General features: G+C 45.7%; 1 protein-coding gene across 1 annotated transcript in view; it reads left to right on the top strand.

The window, feature by feature from the left end:
- Positions 1-279: 279 nt before the first annotated feature.
- The window catches only part of HSD17B2 (hydroxysteroid 17-beta dehydrogenase 2), a 72,671-nt gene continuing 48,841 nt past the window's right edge, over positions 280-24,109 (top strand). Inside the window, exon 1 of the mRNA XM_080828431.1 lies at positions 280-831. Within this exon, the coding sequence (XP_080684557.1) occupies positions 561-831 (271 nt within the window). The 5' untranslated portion in view covers positions 280-560. The remainder of the gene's footprint in view (positions 832-24,109) is intronic.

The raw sequence follows: 24,109 nt of genomic DNA, 5'->3' as shown, positions 1-24,109 counted from the left end.
GAGTGGTCCTCCACTTCCAGATCTTCCAGACCTCACCGGTTGCCTGCATTTACGTGGGGGGCACACACACCCCCCCGATCCCCGTGCCCCCCCTCCCCAGACCCCACTCCCAGTCCGGAAAAAGAACTTGACAGTAACACCTGGGCCCCTAAAGCAGAAGATGTTTCCTGTGAGCTAAGGTTTTTTAATGACTGTTTGGATTGAATTCTGTCAATTATTACCCAACTAGTTATCTCGCCAGGGGTCATGAAAAAATAACCTGTGTGCTTTGCCGTGGGTGAGTCTGTGTGTGTGTTATGAGTGCAGGTGGTGTTGGGGGAGCTATTGAATAGGAAGTAGTCTGATATTTATATGAAACTGCTCTCCGGTTTCAATGACCCACCCAAAAAACGAGCCGGCATGAGTGTGCTTAATCCCTGCTCATCCGAAGTGTGCCAGAGCCGCTTTCTCCCCCTCCCTTCTCACCTCCTCTGTTCCTATAACCCAGGCTGCCTCCAGACAGCCTTTGCCCACTTGTCTCGCTGGTCCTGAGCAGGTGAGGGTGCAGCGCGTCTCTGAGAATGAGCACCTTCTTCTCGGTGGCCGTGTGGCTCTGCCTGGCTGTCACTGTCGCGCTGGGAGGCAAAGCTCTTTGCAATGTCAGGAAGAGCCCGGGGCAGGCTGGCGGAAAGGTGGTCTGGCTGGCAGGCCTCTGGGGAGGGGCTTACCTGCTGCTCGGACTGTCCCTGTCCTGGAGCCTGATCCTCTGCCTCCTGTCCTGTTTCCTCCTGTACGTTTACCTGTCTGGTCAGGAGCTGCTACCTGTGGATCAAAAGGCGGTGCTGATCACAGGTAAGTGGACGGCTCTGGCGCTCTCACTCAGCGCGGAATCTGGTGCTGGCTTTGCTGCGGCGGGACTCTTTCAAATTAGGTTTCACGATAAAATACTTGGCATGGAGTAAATGAAAGCGCATCCCCAAGTGTCGTTCGCCGCAGGGCTTTGGTTTGCTTTTTTTCACGAGATGAACTGGGAGGGGCCGGGGGAAGACGGACGGACAAGGTCAAGGGCACCTAAGCCGCGATTTTGTTCGTTTCTCAGGGTAAAGAAACAGCAGCAAACCTCCGGAGTTTCGTGTGTTTTCTTGCACCCAGGAAAGCCGCATCGGTTTACTTTAGGCTTAAACGGAATTTAGCTCTGAGATTAGTGTTTGGCTGTGCTACGGGGTTGGGCTCTTATTCCTTAGATGTGCAAGAAAGCTGGCAAAGTCAGCCTCTCCTTAGACTCCGCTGTGTTTTTGAAATATCGAAGGGACTCTTACCCAGGTTGGAAATTGTGCAGTCTGCTGCCGTCAAGAAACTGTGCCTTTTGTCTTCAAATCTGTCATCAGACCGCTAATGTTTCTTAATTGAATCAGGTTGGCAGTGTGTCTGGAAGGCAGTTGCCTGTTAGCTCAGTGACCAGTTTTTTTCTTCTTTGTGTTTCTTTCTCCACTGCAAGTGTGAGGCCAAATTAAATTCCTCTGCATTGTAAAACTGGTTTGTTTGGTTGTGAAGTTCGAGCTTGGACCGGGCTGTAATTAGGATTACCCACCTTTATCCTAACGCAGAACAGCATGCCAAGGTGGGGCATAAGCTGCCAAAGCATTTGCCCCAGGGTCATCACCCCACACGCTGCCCCTGTTGGGATGGAGGCAAACCTGGCGTGCGGATGGCAGCAAGACCGGGCTCTCCTCGATTCACTGAGAAATGGACTATCGAGTGACCTGTCCATTTTGCCTTTGACGTTAACCCAATAATACAATTCTCTCTTAAGATAAAACACAGGTGAGAGATTTGGAATGTTACGGAAAACAAGCTTCTCCAATGCATGTGTGTGTGTTGGGGGGAGGGGGCCGGGAACGACCCAAACAGTTCAAAGGTAGAAAATACAGTTGATCAGTGGGATGTTAACCTGAAGGATACCTAGTATCGTCTGGAATCATGCAACTAGAAGATGGGGTGGGTTTTCCACTTTTTCACTAGAAATCTTTTTTTTTTTTTTTTAAAGATTTTGTTTATTTATTTTATAGACAGAGATCACAAGGAGGCAGAGAGGCAGGCAGAGAGAGAGGAAGGGAACCAAGTTCCTGCTGAGCAGAGAGCCCGATGTGGGGCTCGATCCCAGGACCCTGAGATCATGACCTGAGCTGAAGGCAGAGGCTTCAACCCACTGAGCTATCCAGGCACCTCTTCACTAGAATCCTTGTGGGGGGCTGAGTGGAAAGCTATAATAGCAGTGTAAAAGCCTCTGTTCTGTGTGTAGTATTAGGTACCCATGGTCTTCAGAAAAATTGCAGATTTTTATTTATTGTACTTTCCTACTTGCCAGAAAGAAGATGGAACAATTAAGTACGTTTAAAAAAAAAATCTGTGCTTGACACTAACAGGACACGATCTCTTGGAGGTCCAACTAGTCCTGGAAAATCTATTTCAGGGAGCAGTACTTCTCAGGCTAATAAGTAAAAATAGCAAACTTTGGAGTGAACTTGGACAGACTTCAAGGTGACTGAGAAAAATGAGAATTCATGCTTGTTTATTTTTCTTGTCAATGTACTTTATCCTCTGTTTTTGAAGATGTAGGCATGCAGAAACGCACAAAATACACACCCAAGTCAGCTAGCCGACATCAGTCATTGAAATGTCCTGACTTGTGTTTCGTTGCGTGTAAAATGACTGATTCAATTAGGAACTCAAACCCAGTGACTAATCCCTCCGTGAAATGTTTAGCAATTAGACAGCTTAGAATTAAGAAAGGAGCGATATCCATTAAAGGGTGACGGCAATGTCCCCTTTACGTTTCTTAGTCATTTTCATGAGGAATGCAACATTCTAGAGATTCTAGAGGTTTCCAGACCTTCGAGCTAAATGGAGAAATTTAAAATGAATCCATCTAGTTAGACCAGAACTCATTACAAATAAGGCAGCATGACTGGGAATAGTAATCTTTGTTTCGGGTCAGCTTACGTTATAAATGGGTACGCATTTTAGTGTGAAGACCTGTGACGGTGTATATCCAAAGCCATAGGTTTTATTCCTTTATCAGAGAAGTCAAGATTTGGAAACTTCTCTGAAAGAAATAACCTGAAATATGGGAAAAGGGTAGACGCAAAACAGCATGGTACGTTCACAACGTTGTTCGGCGCCATCACTTACAATTATGAACTATCATAAGCGACAAAAATGGTGATAAGTTACTGTCTATCCTCTGGGTGTAACAACGGACAGGCCTTAAAGATGACAACCACAGGACTGTGTCACCAAATGGAAAAGTGGGCTGACGGAAGACCCGGGGCTCTATGTGTTTGAATAAGACTGTTCCCATGTTAGAGGGATAGGAAAACGCGGAAGGACGTTGTGAATGGCTGGGTTTGAGCACTTGTATTTGTTTTCCCCGTAGAATTCCTCCAGTGCGGTTCTAGTCCTTATATAATGAAAACATTTTAAGAAGAGATCATGTCAAAAGGATGGGGCCCATTTCAGTGCCTACTTAATTGCGGACCCAAGTGTAAGATAATTACAAAGACAAGTTGGAAAACGGTAACTTTTTTCTTTGGGTCCCTTACGTCATTTTGCTAAGATATTCGAAGGTCTTTTGTCTCGGAGACCTGTAATTATGGTGAGAAAAAAATAGGCAAGCATAGAGCTTCTGAAACATCATGTGTGTCTTCAAGGCTGCAGTGGCCATTCAGTTTTTGAAATGGCAGTGAAGTTCGGGTAGAGCAGGCCTATGTGCTTGCAACAGCATCTCAGGCGCAACATAATGGGGGAAAAATGTTGAAGTCTGACAGGCCTGGGTTTGAATCCTGCATTTAGCTTGACTTAGGCTACGTTCTCCAGAAGCAGGGCTTGAGATGAGGATGCGTGTGTAAAGGATTTATTAGGAAGGTTTCCAAGCAACACTGGTCTGGGGATAGAGAAGATGGACAGGGACAGGGAGGAAGCCAAGCCAGGGTTCACCCTCCAGGGGACCTGGCTGAGGGTCATGTTGGCTTAATCGCCTGGGTGGATCTGGAGGCAGTTAGGGTCACACATGAACACACGAGAGCTGTCCCCACTGGGGGCCAGGAAGCTCTAGTCCCAACGCCCTCACACCTGTCAGTCATTAGTTAAGAGCTGTCGGGGGTGGTGAGGTGGGGACGCTTTAACTCCTGGCACTTGTGGCTTTCCATGTTCACTGGCAAAGTGAGCTCTGGTGTCCTGGGCAGTCCTGGGACAAAGTCACAGGTGCTGGCTGCTGAGTGGAGAACTCCAAGGATTAGAGCACACAGAATGGTCAAAGGGTCTGGAGCGGGACGACATTACCTGTTACATAACTCTTAGCAGCTGTGTGACCGTTGGTACCCAGCTTTGGGCTTTTGAATTTCTGTTTTCTCCTCCGTAGACTAGAAATGACAGTATGCACACTCTCTGTCTTATAGATGACTTTCGGTGGATGAGACAGAGGGAGAGGGAAAGAGGGAAGGAGGGAAGAGAGAGAGGGGGGAGGAGGAGGTGATTTTTGTGCATCAGGTAGGGAGGGGAAAGGTTGAAGGGCAGGGTTGGGTAGAACAAAGAAAAAAGAAGTCTGAAAAAGAAATGGAGAGAAGAAACATCCATTTATTCATGCAACAACTATTTATTGAGTGCTGGGGATGTGTGGTGTACTGTCTAGAAGCAGTGGGGGAAGAAAAGTAAAGCCCATGCAATTTCTATATTGTCAAGTCAGGGGATCAAAGTTCCCAGTGTCCCTTGATCTTTGACCACTGGGTTTCTCTTCCTCCTCTGAGGTGGTGCATATTCCTTCTCAGCCCAACCTTTGAGATAGGTGGAAAACACAAAGGTAACCGATTTCCTGCCCTTGGGCTTTTCATCCCGGCCCCTCGGTCTTTCCCAGCCACCTCCGTTCAGCATCTGTTGGGTGCAGGGCCCACACGCGAGGGCTTTACAGTCTGCTGGGAGAGATGTAAGCATGGCTGTGCGGTGGGGCACAGAGAGGCCTCCAGAAGGATTCCCAAGTGCCTGGAGCCCAGGGGTGGGCGAGGCTCCTGGGTCGGAGGCTGGGGAAAGCTTGACCCAAAGGGGACCTCGTTAGGTATTAAAAAGCAGCTTTCTACAGGGAAAATAGAAAGGTCTTCCAGGCTCTTTGGTTAAAGCAGCTACGACACAGTACAACTAGCATTCATTAAAACTTGTTGCGTTGGGTCATTTTTAATTGGAATTTTCAAAACAGTGTACAATGAGGGCTGGAAGAAGGATCTGTGTTATGCAGAAGTCCTTATCTTAGGCTCCAAACAAAAGTCCTAGGTGGATGGTTATCCCTTCTGGGACTTATTAAATAGTCCAATTGTGGTTCTTTTTTTTTTTTTTTTTCCAATTGTGGTTCTAAAACTCAATACTGTCGGCATCCTCTTGGGCTCCTTTCGATCTAACGTGAGGTTACTAAGATGGCTAAATATTGACAGTGGGGCATGGGACTAAGAAATAACATTTCCGTGCTCAGAGTTTTACATTTTATATTCGATTCTCACAACCCTAATCCCTTACATCTTGGGAGCAAGGGCACTATGTGTCCAAAGTTACTGAGCTACTAAGATCAGACCCACCTGCCACCCACCCAGATCTGAACCACTGTCATTACCTGTGTTACCAACTGGTCGTGGGGTCTAGGATATAAAATGTGTGCGTTCGATCAGCAAGTAAATGTTAAAGATCTATTCTGCGTACAAGACTCTGCTTGATGTCGAACCTGGCAATTGATTGGATGCAAGAGATCCAGATGACAAGATAAAATGAAGGGACCATGGCGGGATGGGGCTGTTTGAAAAGGGTGATGATTTCAGAAATGCCACAATGGTGAATCTGACTTCAGGTTTGATTTTGAGGGCGGGGAGAGGGCAATGCAGGTGGAAAGTCACTGGCAGTTGGAAATACAAAACGAGGCCTTGGTGAGGTTTAGAGAAGGAGCCTGGAGAAACACGGGCCACTTAGTAATGGTTGAAGCCATGAGGGAAGAGCTCTTTGAAGTCTATAGTAAGAAACCAATACAGTCCGCCATGAGCCTGTAATCCAGTGAGCCTATGGAATTTTTTTTATACGATCACATATCCTGCTTTATCATTCACTTTAAGCCTTTTTTTTTTTTTAAGATTTTTTATTTATTTATTGGACACAGAGAGAGAGAGATCACAAGTAGGCAGAGCAGCAGGCAGAGAGAGAGGGGGAAGCAGGCTCTCCACCGAGCAGAGAGCCCGACGCAGGGCTCGATCCCAGGACCCCGAGATCATGACCTGAGCCGAAGGCAGAGGCTTAACCCACTGAGCCACCCAGGTGCCCCTGTCATTCACTTTAAGCTTTACTTTAGCCCTCTACAAAGAAGCGTAAAAAGGTATTGCTAACCAAGGTAATGTTGTAAAAGTTGGAATGTGATTTTATTGGGCATTCTGGATGGATTGTTTCGATCAGGGGAATGAAAGTCCCTCCCTCACCCCCATGTATTGTAAGCTGTTTGAAGGCACAGGTCAGGTCTCTTTCATGACCCTTTCCTTCTTCTCAGTCTCTGCGTCCAGGAGAACTAATGCAATGTTAATGAGTGAATGAGTTGTAAGTGAACAAACCAAGATGGTATAATGTCCTTCCCTCTCTGTGGTCATTGGCTGGATACAATGGCACTGCCCCAATCTGCCCACGAGCTTCGATCCTTAACTCTGCTCATTCTTTCTGCTAGGGTCATCTGTGTAGAAAGGACAGTGGCAGAGCTCTTAAGGCCCCATTGTTCTACGGTAACTTAACTATTGGCTTGTTCTGGACAGAACTTTGTGATGACTTTGTTCTAAGCATGCTCCTGCTTACCCAGGATATGGTGCACATAGAACATCCTCTGGCCCCGACCAGGCTGCAGAAACTGCTTTCCTAAGTGCCACGGGTGTCCTACTCGCTGGAACTTGACTTCCACACCAGTGCTGCCGACCGTGCTTTCCTTCTTGACATGGCCTCCTTTGCCTTCCAGGATGCTGCATTTCCACGTGCCTCCCCCACTCCTCTATCCCTTGACTCTTCTAAGTTCTTCTTCCTGCCTCTCCCATAAGATGGCCCCAATGGCTCTCTCTGTCCATCTTAACCCACTACGCTCTCTACCATGGAGCTCCCTCCTGCTCCTGTGCTCTCAACAGTCTCTTTGTGAGGCCTGGTGACTCAGTGGTTTGTGCACCTGACACTTTTGACCTCCTGGCTCATGTTTGCAGGATGTGAAGCTAAAACTTTAAATCCAGGGGCGCCTGGGTGGCTCAGTGGGTTAAAGCCTCTGCCTTCGGCTCAGGTCATGATCCCGGTGTCCTGGGATCGAGCCTCGCATCGGGCTCTCTGCTCAGCGGGGAGCCTGCTTCCTCCTCTCTCTCTGCCTGCCTCTCTGCCTAGTTGTGATTTCTGTCTGTCAAATAAATAAAATATTTAAAAAAAACCCAAAACTTTAAATCCAGCATGTTCTAAAGCAAACTTATCATGCGCTCCCTTAATCCTTTTCCTTTTCTTAACTTTTTTGGTTCTCATCTTTCTCGCAATTCTGTCTATTCTGCCTCTTTCCCATCCCTGTTTTCCCATCCTCATGTTGCCATTTCCTATAGGTTCTTCTTGTCCCTTACTGATGATTTCTTCATGAGCTCATTTTTCTTGGTCTAGCCCCTTATGTGCCAGCAATCCCTACACTCCCCAATTCTCTCTACTTACTTACACATTATATTCTCTTGCAGTTTTCATGTCTGACTCTCCCCGCCACCTGTATTCGGGTGATGATCAATCTCTGTGTCCTGCCCAGACTTGTCTCCTGCACTCTGCAACACATGGCTCACTCTTTCCTATCTCTCCCGAAATGTACAAGAGTCCACCTGTCCCTGACTGCACTCATTAACTGTCCCTGAAATCCTGCCATTAGCTCAATACTCCCTACTCTGTTGAATTCACATCACCGTCCACCTATCTGCCGGAGTCAGAGAATTCACAGCCACCTTCGAATCTTTCCATCAATCCACCCAAATCAGAAACCGGGGAGTTCTCCTTGACTCTTTCCTCTCTTTCTACCTCATCCAACTGGACTTTATTCATAACTCAGTCATCTTTCTCTGCCTTTTGAATCCCCCCCTTCTTTTTCCTTCCATTGCGACTCCCTGTGTTCAGAGCTTCTCAAGTGGACTCTTGTAATAGTGTCTTGGTCATTATCACTGCCCCTCATTCTCCATCCTCATCCTGTAGCCAGAATAACACTTCTTTAAAATGTGAAACTACTCAGTCCACACGTCCCCATTAAAATCCTTCTATTTCCCTATAAAGTCTGGATGTTTTGTGTGCAAATGTCCTTGACAGTAGAGGTCATATCATACACTACCTCTCTACTCTCCAAATTTCCAGGATAGTTCTGGATATCTCTTAACCTTCCAAAAGGTTGTAAGCTATCCAAGCCACTGTACTTGAAAAAAAAAATTACTACCTTTAAGACACAGGTCAAGAGTTGCCAGGGAGGTAAAACCTGAGTTTTTTCAGGTGCAAACAAGTTCTTATCTCAAAAAATGACAAGATTATCTTTGTCTATATCCTCAAGGCCATAACTGCCTTGTCAATTTATGTCAGCATCCCAACCTTAATTACCCTGCAGGTTGTGGAATTCCTTATTGATACTCCTAAAGATGAATCCTTTCTAGGTGCTATTCCTTTGCCCCATCCCCCACCTTCTTGACTTTGGTGTTCTATGCTAGGCTGAGTCCAGAATTAGATTATATCATAGGGTGTCAGTACGTATGTGTTAGGACATCGGTGTGGGAAAAGGTTCTGAGGCACGGCCATTGGCATCGGGTTATTGGGTAGAAGGTTCAGATAGTTCTGTTGTACTGAACCAAATAGACATAAGCAGATGATCTGGAATGAGGGAAGTCAGTAAATCAGGTCCCGAAGAGGACAAGTTGGGGGCCAAGTCAGCAGAGAGCTGTGATGGAGTGGAGTGGGGGAACCTGCCCAGCTTAGATGATCCAGTGACCCCTGGGACTTCTATCCCACCTGTCATCACAAAGTGCTGTCTCTTCTCAAACACAGGATTTGCTACAGGTAAAACTGTGGCACTGCCTGACTCCTCCCCATCGTGACATCCTTCCTCTGTGCCCAGAAATACCAACTCCCATTAATTTCATGCCATAAACAGACACTGGAAAGAAATGTGTCCACTGAGACACAATTCTAAAGTTCAAGAACAGGAGCCATTAGGAACTTTGTGTTGAATGCCCTTTGTGTGCAGAGGAGTCAAGGTCCTGGGCCAGGGGCATTTTAATTCAAGGCAGTGCGCAACATGGTCTGAGACTGCATAGAACCCAAATTCCACTTTTATAAGTCAAAGCCTCTGACAGGTCAATGAAACAATGGAAAGGGACCGGGTTTCATTGAATCCTATTTTCTAAAGACTTGTGTTTACTGAAGTCCTGAGGCCTACAGAGTCAAACCAAATCCATGCATCATGAAGAAAGTGATTAGAGGGGTAGCTGGGTGGCTCAGTCGGTTTAAGCATCTGACTCTTGATTTTAGCTCAGGTCATGATCTTAAGGGACATGAGAGCGAGCCCCACGTTGGACTTCAGATTGGCTATGGAGCCTCCTTAATATTCTCTCTCTCCATCTCCTTCTGCCCCTCCCCTATCTGTCCCTCTCCTTTAAAAAAAAATGCAATTAGAAACAAAACCAAAATTACATTCTTTTCTCAAAACAGAGACATAACATATGTGCACCTAATTGAAGGTCTGGTCACTGTCATTTGGGGTGGGAAGGAAGGTAAACTGGTTAAGACCACACACTTAAGACAGTGACCAATCTGGCTACCAACTCCTGCCCTGCCACTCACCGGCTTTCCGACATAGGACAAGTGGGTTAACCTCTCTGAACTTCCATTCCTTATCTGTAAAATGGAGCTAATCATAAGACTGATCTCCCTGGGATTACTGACAGCATGGAACAAAATAACACACATTAAGGACCATCTGTTCATGGTAATTCTCATCCTGAGCCAAACAGGGCTGCCTGAGGGAGCTGATCAGATAGTCAGAGGACAAGAGCTGAAAGAGCCCCTAACTCTGGAAAGAGAAGAAAGAGTAAGCGTGATTGCAATAGGCCCTGGGATATGAGACAGAGGAAATCACTCCCTCAAATTGTCCTTCCAACACCCACACCTTTTCTCACTTAGAGTTGAGAGAAACTTTACAGTAAGCCACAGGAAGTATGTGTTCACACACAGATAGTAAACCAATAAATCATCTTAAGGGAAAGTCATTTAGGGCAAAAGTGTAGGGGTTGGGGTTTCACTGCATCCTATTGCCTAGGTAGGGTTTGGGCACAAGCCAGGGGTCTCCCCTGGCCCACTCCCCTTATTATAGGTCAGTTGTGATATTGGGCTGGGAAGTGGTGAGGGGGATAACATCTCACTCTGCCATTGTGGGGTTTACACAACCAATCATCTCCCAGTGCTCTTTTCAGGATCATCCCCTTCATCCAGTGGGGTTGTTTGAATAGCCCTGGTGATGGAAAGCTCACTATTTCCTCAGGAAAATCATTCCACTCTTACACAATACTAGTAGTTGTAAATATCTTCCTTCTAATGAGCCACAATATGCCTCCTTGGGACATTCATCAATGCACTGAGTTCTACCCTTGGAAGTCACACAATCTACTCTTGGAAGTCACACACAATTTAGTCACACACTAAAGCACTCTTTTGCATGAGAGCCCTTGAAAGAGGCAAAGACTCTATCATATCATGGCCAAATCTGCTTTGAACTAAATCTTCTCATTCCTTTCACCATTCCCCCCATGGCTGGGTTTCCAGAACTTCCATTATTCTACTCAGTCTTCTTTGAACCATTTCCAGTTGCTTGTCCTTCCTTTGAGATGTTGACTCAGACTTAACACCATGTGCATCCTGGTATGAGCTAGGCAAACAAGACTGGACCTCATGGGGTGAAATGAAATCAGAATAAATGTGAAGTTCATCGGATGTTGTTGCTTTGTTTGATGGAGTCAATCCATAACACCCCTTTTCCCCCAGCAGAGTTCTGAACTGATTGAGATAGGGAAGCAAGGCAGGGGGAGACAGAGTCCTTAGCTTTATTCCCCAAAGAAGCATTGCAGAAGGTGTCTTGGATGTGTGGCGCTCATGGTGCATCCCCTCAAGACAGGGTTGAAAAGTCTCAAGCCTCACCCATAGAGATGATCTTGGGTTGAACGGCTATGCCATCCCGGCCCAAGAGCACAGGCATTTTGCCAGCTGGGAGATCCCGAAGAAAACCAGAAAGCTTCTATGTGAAACTCTGGCCTCTTGGGTCCTCTGATTCAATTCTCAGTCCTGAGGGCTCCAAGATGGTGAGTTTGTGAATTGCTCTGAATTGTCCTTTGGCTCTTCTTCTAGAGAGACAGAGCTTTGTGTCGACTGAAACATTCTTGTCCTGTTCCTTCGAACTCAGCAGACCCCTTGCCCCACCTCTTCAGGGGAGGAGAGAATAGGAGACAGAGAGCCCCCAGGAGTGTCACACTAACAGATATTCCTCCATATTGAAGGAAACATAGGAAGTGGGAAAGAAGTGGTCCCCCTTCTATTAGGCTCTGAAAACCAGCTCTCTGGATGGAGGATGCCGTCTTAAAACTGCAGCTTGTATGACAGAGGTCCAGGGAGATGTGACTGACCACAAACTTAAATGGGGTCAGCAGTGAGCTGTTGGCCCACAACCTCCTCTCCCCAAGCCCTCCATGCCCCCCAAGAGAAACATATACACAGGGGCACCTGGGTGGCTCAGTTGGTTAGATGTCTGACTCTTGGTTTCACCTCAGGTAGTGATTGCCTGGGTCATGAGATGGAGCCCTGTGTCAGGCACAGTGCTCTACAGGGGGTCTGCTTCAGATTCTTTCCCTCTGCCCCTCCCCCACTCGTTCTCTCTCTCCCTTTTTCTCACATACACAAAGCTTCACTCTTAACATGCACAGTACCTAAATGAAAGTATGAGATTACTCACTGGCTCTGGGTCCTTGAACACCTTGCTTCACTTTCTGGGGTTAACTGTCCTCATATGTAAAGCAGGAATCATGACTGGTACCTGTTCTATGGATTAAATAAGATTATGATATATGTATGCTGTGTGGCACATAGTAGATGCTTCATGAAATATAATGATTTTTCCCTTTTCCTCATCTTGTCCTATCTAATAATCTTGGCAAAGGAGACACAAACAAAAGAGGAGTTTGGTAGTTTTGCCTCCTGTACTAATCATGAATGCCAGCTCCCTGGCCTCATTCATTGGTGTCCTGCCCCTTTTGTCCATTTGTATTATGAACTTTCATTGACTACCTCATCCTCTTTCTGTGGTAAACTGGCTTCTGCAGGCCACTCTAATCTGGGCGGTTTGTTTTTTTTTGTTTGTTTGTTTGTTTTGAAGATTTCCTTTATTTATTTGAGAGAGCGAGCACAAGCAGGGGGAGGGACAGAGGCAGAGGGCAAAGCATTCTCTCTGCTGAGCAGCGAACCCAACTCAGGGCTCAATCCCAGGACCCCAAGATCATGACCTGAGCCGAAGGCAGACGCTGAACTGACAGGGCCACCCAGGAACACTTAATCTGAGTTTTGTCTACAGATGTGTTCTTACAGGTGAGTGTAGGGCTTCTCCTGTATTGAGACCCTTTGTTCTGTGCTGTGTGTACCTGAAGCTCTTGCCTTGCTAAACTCTGGCCTCATCTGAGTGTTCCCTGTGTAACCATTCTGGTCTCTTGAATTTTCTCCCTTGATTCCTCTCAGTCTTGACCCTTTACTCTGAGTTGTCTTTTCAGTTTTTCTATTGGAGAGAGAGTTTGTTGAGGGCACTGAGTTATAAGGATCTTGCTTTGGGCAAAATGTTTAGCAGCCACCTTTCCTTCTGAGTCTACCTCTGTGTCCAGGTCATGGTGGGGGTGGTGGTGGCGGTGTTAAGGGATGAGGTTGTGTAACTGATCTGACCTGTGGTGGGAGACACAGCTGTTTGTTTTCTCAGTTCACGTTTTATTTATTTATTTATTTATCACATATTGTGTTAGAATTTAATTTAAAAGCTAAGGTTTTATACATCCTTTGAAAAAAATGACAGTTCAAAAGTCATGGAATTAAGTAATGAGTCTTTAATATTATAAACCTATTTAAAACTGTAATGAGAGTAGTGGTGCTGTTTGACCCTTATAGAAATGTTACAGAATTCAAGTCACCACTTGGATCCTCAATGATTCAAATGTCTTGTCTTACACAATAAGGGTTTGGCCAGTTTCAAGACAAAATTGCTCCAGATATGCTGACCTCAAGTCATGCAGTAACATGGTCCATCGCCTCACACAGTGGAGAGCTGGCTGCTGTGGTAACTCCACGGTGCTTGTCCAGCTCTTTGGCTGTTTTTATGGAACTGTTCCAGCCCCATTCCAGACCCAGTCTGTTCTTGACAATCTGAAATTTGTTGTTATTTGAATCTTTTCCTTCAAAGCCATAGCCAACCACCAGAACATCAGGATCCGGGTCTTTCTTTGCTGCTGCAGTCTGGATCATAATAAATGCTTTATTTATAGAATTGGAATGACTGAGGGCCTGTAGCAATAGCAACAGAGATGGGCCCTACAGTTGCCCTTCTCACAGGGGCTGACACAGTTCATGTCTTACTAACCACTTGTTGATTGTCTACTGCGTGCATTTGAGATACAAGAGAAAGTATAGATAAATGAAGTCTCTGCCCTCATGAAACTTCATTCTACTGGAGTAAGACATACAACAAACACACCGGTAAATAGGGGTGTGTTTGTTGTAAATAGCACTGAAAGACTTTGAACGGCATAGGTAATGGTTTTACTGTACTACAAAGAGCTACCTTTTATTGGAGGCTTCTATATGTCAGGCCCTGTGATTAGAATTTCCACGCCTAATTTCATTTAATTCTCACAGACACCTTATCAGATCATTTAAACATGAAAAGCTTTAAATATACAAAAAGTAGAATGAATAGTGACAACATGCCCAATATACATATTCTAGAACAACCATGATCAAGGGATCGATGAGATAATTTCTATTACTCATCCCATTCAGAGATGAAGAAATTGAGGCTTTCAAGAGATAACTAAGATCATATAACATAAAATAAGTAAGGAGCCATGCTAGAATTCAAGGAACCCACATACAATGCAGACAAGGAAATGGCAGGTGGGCCCCCTGAGGGAGAGGGGCAATGACTGCCAAATATTTCTGCTAAGCCACCCCAAGCATCTTTGGCTTCCACATTCAGACCCAGGGTCCTATGGTAAAGCTGACTTTCAGCAATAAAAGGAGAACTCTGTTACCCAGCAGTGCTTGCCTTGGTAGCTCCAGAGAACCCTGAGGACTGAACGACCAGGGACTTCCCTGTATCTGCCCTCCACGAGCAGGGCTATTATGTGTCCAATGAGAAGCCATGGGTGCCCCATGCAAGATGCCTTCTCATTTCTCATGGAGTCAGTCCCTGTTTTCCAAATATTCCCAGCTGTGCCCAGGGGCTGTCACTTGGCTACCTTGAGGTTGTTGCTCCAAACCTACCTTGTGTATTGTTGAGTTTTATGATGTTTTTGGTAGTGTGGAAGGGGGGATTGGAATCCATTCCTTCATTATTTCATGAATAATCTCTGAGTGCTCTGTGCCAGGTACTAGGAATACAGCGACAAATGGCATGCATTCATTACATTGAATAAACTTGTAGTGTAGTGGGGGAGATAAAAAGAAACCAGGACAGTACAAGGCAGTGCAGCATGTGAGTGTTCAGAGAAGTGGGCAGAGTGAGAGGAGAGAAGATCACCCAGGAGGCTGGGGCAGAGGCCATGGGTTTGGAGAACAGGCAGTGAATTAAGGGACTTCATGGTAGAAGAATCAGAGGACTTGCTAGCTCATTGGATTTAGGTAGAGTAGAAGTGAAAAGATCCACCACACACAGGACTTTCCCTCCTGTAATATTCATCAGAGCCATTTGTAGTTCCTTTTGCCCATCTGTCTTGCTGGATGGATTGTGGACTCCATGAGGACAGCAATGTGTAAAGTATGGTGCCTACAATAGGCTCAAGGAATGAATTCATGAACAAATGAATGTAGAGAATAATTCTGAGGGTCTGAGAATGATTCTTACAACTAAGAAACAACAGATTTTGAGAGACTGAGGGGGAAGACTCTGACTTTGAAGAAAAGATAAAGCCTTTTGTTGGAGACATGTTAAATTTGAGATGCCATGGTTGTATCCAGCTGGAGGTGTCCAGATGGATTTGGGAAAAGGAGGCTAAATGCAAGAATGAGCCCAAGGCTGGAGATACAAGTGGCTTAATCTTCCACATAGATGGGGTAAATGAAGCCCTGGAAGCTAAAGTGACATGTGAGAGAAAAATATAGATAGAGCTTAGGAGTAGAGGAACTGGGCAATGGAGTCCACCCAAGTCTACAGGATCAGAGGTAGAAGGTAGACCTGCAATAGTGTAGGATTCCAAGGAAGAGAAGATTTCCAAAGAAAAGAGTGATAAACAACATTCAATATGGAGGAGAGATTGAATGGGATGACAGGATATCTCTGGCTTCAGGGCCCTGGGAATTACTGATTGGAGAATTACCGATTGCTTCAGTAGAGGGTGTGAGAAGGAGCTCCACTGCAAAGATGGTGAGGAGATGGTGTTAGTGGGCAACTCTGGAGTCTTAACAACACTGGTGGAAAAAGCAAGAAGCAGGATGGGAGAGTACCTTTAGGGCATGGTAAGATCAAAAGAAAAAAATGTGAGAGATGGAAGAATTTGGGGGTTGTGACTTTGGAGGGCCCAAAGGAAGGACTCAGTGAAGAAGGCAATGGCAGTGCCAAAGGGATTGTGGTAATTGATGAAGCAGGAGGCTGTTGTCGAAGGGATAAAGAAAAAATAGAAGCCATGAGTGTTTCAGCTTTTATTTATTTATTTTTTTAAAAGATTTTATTTATTTATTTGACAGACGGAGATGACAAGTAGGCAGAGCGGCAGGCAGAGAGAGAGGAGGAAGCAGGCTCTCCACTGAGCAGAGAACCGATGCGGGGCTCGATCCCAGAACACTGGGATCATGACCTGAGCTGAAGGCAGAGGTTCAACCCACGGAGCCACCCAGGCGCCCCTGTGTTTCAGCTTTTATTCTAGTTAGTTTACAAGATGAATATGCAAAACAATTGGTTAAAAAGGCAATTTACTTACACAGCGAATCTTAAGTAGTTTGTGGTGCCCATTACGGTTATAGGGTAGTGATGAGAATAAAGTGAAATAAGGCGTGCCAAATGCTTAATATGGCACCTGGCTGCATAGGACATAATCAGTGACTGCTACTTAGTAGGCTGGAGGAGACAAAAGACAATAAGCAATCAGAGAAAGCATCATGGTGGAAATAATATCATCTATTTCCTGGGCTGGAACAGGTAGTCTCCATGTTGAGCTCTTATCTCTATCAAGTTAAATTAGATGTCTCCTGTTGATGTCCCTTTCATCACCTTTACCAACCTTTATGAGCGTTTGCTTAATATCTTCTTCCTCCGAGGGACTTGCCTTTGGCTTTGCTGTAGCTTGCTTGTCCCAGATTGCCCTTCTCTGCTATTCCTTGCTATTCTTGAATAAATCCATTTTTGCTGGTTTAAAAAAAAAATCTCCTTTCTCCTAAAACAGTTCTTGACTGAGAGAAATGTTGCTTCTCAGGGGACATATGGGCGTTGTCTGAAGATATTTTCGGGAGGCATGGGAACGTGCTGTTGGGATCTAGCTGGTGGAAGCCAGCAACGCTGTTATCTACAGCGTTCAGTGCACAGGTCAGCCTACCACAAAGAACTATTTGATCTCAGGTGTCAATGCTGCTGAGCTGACACCCCGTAGAGGGTGAGTTCCCTAGATCAGGGGCCATTTCATTCTCATTGATCACGGGATCCCCAAGTGCCAGGTACAGAACAAGTTCCATGATGGGCACCCAGTAATAATAAAAGGAAATGGGGACTGGACCGGAGTTTGCAGAAAAGACCAGATCTGAATGTATTTCCTTCTGCTTTGAGTACACAGTGGCAGAGGGTGCCCGGGACTTACTTGGAAAGAAAGTTCACAACAGAGACTGCATATATTCTATCCTCAAAGGGATGGAAAAGATGAACAGCCCTGGGGCTGCACCAGGAGACTGACATCGCTGTAAACAAGAGAGTCACAGAACAAAGGGTCTGGAACACAGGTAACACAAGAATACCCAAGACTATGAACAGTTCGTTGTTTTGACAGATAGAATTCAGCCAACCACTGAAGCATCAGAGATAGAATTTTAAATAGACACAAAATAGAGAGTGTTTCTTGGGTGATGCACAAAGGTGAGGCGTCTCAGCCCACTGTGGGCTGCCATGCACAGAGAGAACATTTCCATCTTGGGAGTCTGCTGGATGTCAACCATCACTGTGCATTAGAAGCACCTTTAAAGCATACTAATGTTTGAGCACCAGGTCCTGGAGCCCAGGTTTACCTGATCTAAGGTGTGTATTTGAGCCCTGGTGGTTTATAAAGCACCCCTACCCCTGGGGAAGCTAAAGCAGAAACCCCACGTTGGGAATGAGCCACAGCTCAAAGCGTTCTATGAGCAATTCCTCTCTCTATCACCTGTGTAGCCAATTCCACTGAGTGTCTCTCGGAATTTTTGTGTCTCAAACTGAGATCTTGATCTGGGACCCCCTCCTACTTCGTGTAGGTGAGCCACTCTACCTGGCACCCTGCAGAGAGCAGAATCTCCGAGAGTCACTATTAATCCCTGTTTCTCCTTATCTCTCCATATCTAGTTCATTCCCGGCACTGTAACTGGTACTTTGAGGACACATCTTTTTTTTTTTTTTTAATTTCTTTTCAGCGTAATAGAATTCATTGTTTATGCACCACACCCACCTTGATAAACCCACTGCTCTCCTTTTCCAAAGCCTCTACTCAGATCTGCTGTCATTTCTTCCTGGGCTACCCTGGCCTTTGAGAGTCCACTCTTGCCTCTCCAACCCCTTCTCTACAGACTAGACAGAGCACCCCACTCTGATTTAAAAGCCATCAAAGGCTTTCGACTGTACAGAGTAAAAACCCAAACTTCTGCCCAAGACCCGAGGCCTCTCTCATCTCACTCCCCTCTCCCGTACTCACTAACTTGAAACACCAAGCTTTACCTGGGAATTAATAGCCTTTGCTGTTCGTTTCCCTCGGAATGCTCAGGTGGAGATGCCCTTTACAGGGCTGGCTTCTTCGTTTTCATGTTAAATCAGGGCTTCTCAGTCTTGGCATCACTGACATTTTAGGCCAGAAAATCCTTTGGGGCTTTCCTGTGCATTGTAGAATGTTTAGAAACATCCACAACCTCTACTCACTCCATGCTAGTAGTATCTCACTAGCCAACCGAAATGTCTCCAGACATTGCCAAACGTCCCATGTGGGCAAAACTGCTGACCAGTTGAAACGCTGCTGCTTGAAATACTGCCTTCTGGAGGAGGTGTTCCCTGGTGTCCAGGCTTTATTCTCCAGCTGGAATTCTCAATCTCCATGTTTTACTTGTGACTTTCATAGCACTCTTCTCAACTTGAAGTGAAATATACAGTTATTTCTCCAGGAAGTGTCTGTGTCTGCACTCTCCCCACTAGACTGCCTTGACTATTTAACCCAGTTCTGTACTACCAGCATCTAACACAGATGCATACAGCACATACTCAATAAACATTCACTGAACAGATGCATGCATGAATGAGCAAGCTGGTACTGCTGGGCATGCAAGTGCTTCACCCCCCAGGGTAGAGGATGATCTAGCATGGCAGAAAGACCATGGACTTTGGAGCCATTGCATTCTGGCTTCCTGGCTGTGTGATCTGGGACAGCTTACTCAACCTCTCAGAGCTTCAGTATAGTCGTCTGAGGGATGGGAGTGCTATCCTTGAGCATCTGATCAGCTGTGTAGTCCTTCCTGCTCTCGCTCAGATCCTAGGTGATTCTGATGCTTTCTCACATGCCCTTGGCTGCTGGGGCAGGTCTCCATCCGAGCTCACCATCACCGAAGATGGGAATCAACACCATTCCCACGGTGCCCAAGCATACTGTAGGTGCTCAGCCAATGAACTCTGCAGAGCAGAACCAGGAGTCAAGTTGTATCTGTGCTTTAATAACAGCACCATGGCCAGACTGCAGAGATGATTCTTACATGGTTCATCCCTGGGGCAAATGTCCAATCCCAAGTCCCTCCTTGGTGGGTCGTGGTGCTGAGGAGGCCACGGCCCTCTTTGTTGTGGTCTATGTTCAGGTGGGCATTCTGGCTTCCTGCAGAAACTAGAAAGCTAGGCCAGGGTCTTCTTACCTCTCTATTTACTCCTTCTCTAGGCTTTGGTCAGAAAAGCTCAGCTTCATACCTTCAAAATGGTTCTAGCAAAGAGCTCTCGTTGCAGGGTTGACAATGACAATGACAACTCTCCCAGAGCAGAGCTGACAATGAGTTCCAGCTTGCTCGCAGCACTGGCTCTCTCAGGCGGCATCCCTTTGAGATGTCCTAGCTGCTCAGAAAACCTCTAGAGGAGGTTAGCCCCAGGGGTGTGCATTTCCCTTGAGACTGGCTCATTCCACTTCCACTAGGTAATGCTGAGACCTGAATCTAGGTCTTTCCATCTCCCTATTTTCTTCCTCTAAATCCATATTCCGGGGGAAAAGCATCCTTTCCCCCAGCCTGGGCAGGGTTGTCCAGTGTGGTAGAGACAAGACCATATGTGGGAGAGAAGGGGTAGCCCCTAAGGCTGCTCAGCAAAGGCCCACAAACAACAGAACAGTTGTTTCACATTGTCATAGAGTTCTGAAGCTAGAACTCCAAAATCAAGGTGTCAGGCAGGGCTTCTTTCTATCTGAAACCTCTAGAAGAGGCTACTTCCTTGCTTCTTCCAACTTCTGGTGGCCCGCCCAGTGATCCCTGGATTGTGGCCACATTACTTCAATATCTGCCTCCATCTTCGTATGGCCTTCTTCCCTCGGTGGCCGCATCCAGATGTCCCTCTTCTTACAAGAACACCAGCCACACAGGATTAAGGACCCACCTGGCTTCACTACGACCTCATCTTAGTGGAGTCCATCTGTAACTATCCTATTCCCAAATAGGGTCACATTCTGAGGTAGTAGAGATTATGATATGAACATATCTTTTGGGAATGGGGGGGGGGGCACAATTAACTTATAACATTCTCCCAAACCAGTGCAAGGTTCCATTACCAGAAGAGGGGATGGGAGATGAGCAGATGTACTGGTTTGGGGTGAATCCCTACTGTACCCTCCCTTCCCCATTCATCTTCCCCTCTCGGCTCTCAGTTCCAGAGTTCAGCTTCAGCCAATGGAGAGCAAGGGACAGAAGTTGTAGGAAGAAATGTGAAATGTGAAATCAGATTATTCCCCCTGGCACCCTCCCTGCAGGGTCACTGTGGACTGCTCAAATCCCTTGCCTGAAGGTCACTTTTTACCCTTTCTAAATTCCAACAACTCCCTTTCCAGTAATCCCTCCCTCGCTCTGTCAGGCCTAGGAAAATGTATCCTGACTTCTTCATGTGCCAGGGGGTACTCAAACCCCTCATACACCCTTTACTGAATTTTCTTGCAATCACCCACTATGCTGTGTCCTTGCTCTAGGGATCCTGACTGATGCATCAGGAAAAGCAACAGATGTCCACTACACTTCTAAGAAAAGTTCATTCTCCTGTTATTTCCTCATTAAATAAGCATTTTACTAAATGACAGACCTTGGCTATGACTTCCAGTTCTCTGTGTTACTTCCGTGCTACATTATCATCATTCCTTGATTAAATGGTCTTTCTAAGAACTCATTTTCCTAATAGCAGAGGTACAGAAGCCAGCAGAATTAGGGAGTTATGTACCTGGACTGTAGAGAAAAGAAGGCAAACCAAAAAATATCAATAGTAGGGGAGATTTGGAAGAGACACATAGTCCACAGGTGAATATGAACACACCCTTTCTGTGCAGTCTACAGAGGAGGTAAGAGGTCATTGAAATCATTACCATTTTTTCATTCTGCTGAGTTAAAACAAACAAACACAATGACAGAGATTGCCAACTCAGAAAAATACCAGTATAACCAGTAAGAAATTTAACAGGGTTGGGAAAAGTTCAAAGTGCCTGCCATAATCTCTGAGTTCCTGCAGACCCTTGAAGGCAAGGACTGGGTCCCTCTGGGTCATCATGCGAACCCTAGTACCAAGCCCAACGTGGGGCACAGAGAGCTCAGTGACTTAACGAGTAAGACTCCTCGGTTGGAGCTGGCTTCTGAAGATGTTCTGAATCAACCCTGAGGCTGTGCACAGAGAACTCTTGACCACGTGTGCTGTTGCCCCTGGGGAGGAAGCTTACCTCAGGTTGCTGCTAGATACGGAGAGTGCCCAAAGGGCAGAGTATTCCTTTTGCATTACCCAAGGGAGTTTCTAACCTAGAACATATAATCATAGAAAGAAGTTTGCATTTTGATTTAATTAGACAGTTGTTCCTGATAATAAAAGTGACTCAGATATCAGGGAAAGTCCCTCTGCCCCGTTAGTCTCTGTATGTTGTCTGCTTGAGTCCCTGTCGTGTACCCTGTGAGAGGTCCTCTGGTGCCCACACAACATGCTTGCAAATTCCCAAGCTCATTTTCCTCTAAGTCACTTCAGACTCTGATGTGAAGATGATTTCTGGTTCTTCCCCTGCTTTCAGCCCAAACGTGTAAGAGTCCTTTTTTCTTAATTATCCTAACACACACACACACACACACACACACACACACACATCACCTGAAAGTAGAACCTTCCTGAAAATTCAAGGGTCTTCTGTGACAGCAGATGCTGTAGATATTTGACTGTCCTATTCTTTTTTATATTTTATTTTTTATTGAGCTATAATTCACATACCATGAAATTCACCCTTTAGAACTGTACACTGTAAAGTGTACAGTTCAGTGTTTTTAGTATATTTATAAGGTTATGAACCATCACCACTGTCTAATTCCAAATTTTCATCACCCCCGAAAGAAACCTGTAATTATGAGCAGACTACCCATTCTTAAAAGGTCAGTAATTCTGCCAACTTGACTTCCCAACCTCCCCTGCCATATTGGTCACCATTCCCACCCTACCTTGCCTCTTCGGGGAAATCACTCTTTCCTACCACAACGGTGTCTTTAGCAGCAAGGGAATAGTACATGGCAATGCTCTCCAAAAGGAACACAATGCAAGCCACATAATTTAAATTTAACTTAAATTTTAAATTTATTTAATTTAAAATTTTCTAGTAGTCACATTTTAAAGAGTAAAGAAGAAATGGGTAATATGAATTTTAATAGTCTATATTATATAACACAATATATCCAAAATATTATTTCAACACATAATCAGTATAAAAGTTCTTAATGAGGTATTTTTCATGGTACTGAACTTTTGATGATTTGTTTGTATGTCCCTTCCTTATGGAAGTTGCTCCCCATGACTGACCTCCTCCCCAACACTTCACAACACTAGTTTTCCTTTCCATAGTTCCTTGTGGCTCTTACCACAATTCATGATTTTCTTTTTCACATCGTGCTTGTACTACTGCCTCTATCCCACATTGGATTGTGAATTTTGTGAGGACGATGCTATAGACTGAATTGTGTTCCACAAAATTCAACTCTTGAAGCCCTAACCCCCAGTGAGATGGCATTTGGAGGTGGGGCCTTTAGAGGTCATTCGGACTCACACCTGTGAGAGCCCTTGGCTTAAAGGCCCCACATGAACTAGCTCTGAACTATTGCTCTGATTTACCTTCTACTCTTCTCTTTTGACTTACGCACCTCTGGCCAACGGCTTCCTTGTTCCTCATCCAACGCTATGTCGGAGAGCCTTTTTCCTTGCCCTTTCCTTGTGCCTGGAGCAGCCTTCCCTGGGACATCTGTTCAATTATTCCCTGCTTAGGCTCCTTTCTCTGACTTCCATAAAGAACATGACATTTTCCTCCCCAGTTCCCATTCTGCTTCCCAGCACTCATCACCACTCAACACCCTATGCACCTGCTTGTATGTTGAATGCATCGCATCTTCCTCTACAACATCAGCTCCACAGGAACAGGGACTCGGCTGGTTGTATGCACGGCTGTCCCCCCGTGATCTGAAAGAGTGTGTGACGCGTAGGAGGTACTCAATGAATATACTGAAAGAATGTGACAAGTTCGAAAGAATGAATTAATGCCTGGATGTATGACCATTAGAAATGTCACACAGGATGGAAAAGGCAGGATATCGCTGAGATGGGGAAGAAACCAGCTGAACTAGAATCGAAGCAGGTCTGGAAGTTGGGCTTGGTTGGGTGTGAGCAAATCCAGCTGTTGAAATCCAGGTGGGGAATTTCCTCTATTACCTATCACACAAGTAGGAGCCAGAGTGGTTTCCTGAAGAGGGGAGAGATGTGATAGGGATGGAGTAGGGATTAGACGCCTGAGTCCGACTGGAAAACAATGCAATGAAAACCTGGATCCAACTAGAAAGTCACATAATGATTTGTGGGGGGGGGGTGAGGGGGTGAAGGGGACACCTGGGTTTTCTCTCTTGTGCCGTCTCTGCTTGGTTAGGAGTGTTGGGACGAGTAGCTTCTGGGGGAGAGATTGCTTCGATTTAACAATGTCCATGGTGGCATCATGGTGGCAGAGGCATCAAGGGGTTGCCACCCCTGTTGGACCCAGGAACCATGTCAATGGGTCCATGGTGGTGATTGTTATTGAGACAGAAAACAGAGAACTCGAAATCAGGGAGCTTTCGGGTTTCTGCACAGTACTTTAGTCAAACTTGGCGGGTAGTGTCTTGCACCATTACATGATAGAAGCAGCTGGATGAGATTTGGGCTATATGTTGGCAAGAATGTCATCCTGTCACTCAGGAAACACCTTTCCTGTGAACAAGACCCAGGGAGACATTATTAAGGCAGCCCTTTGCAGATGATACTGTAGATAATGGCAGGGAGGAGGAACTAAGCCACCTCAGGATAATGGGGCAATTTAACTATATCTCTAGGCAGTTTCCCCTTCTTTGT

The sequence above is a fragment of the Martes martes genome (assembly GCF_963455335.1).
Source record: "Martes martes genome assembly, chromosome: 17".
In the NCBI taxonomy this organism is placed as follows: domain Eukaryota; kingdom Metazoa; phylum Chordata; class Mammalia; order Carnivora; family Mustelidae; genus Martes; species Martes martes.
This window is presented reverse-complemented; position numbering and strand designations above follow the sequence as displayed.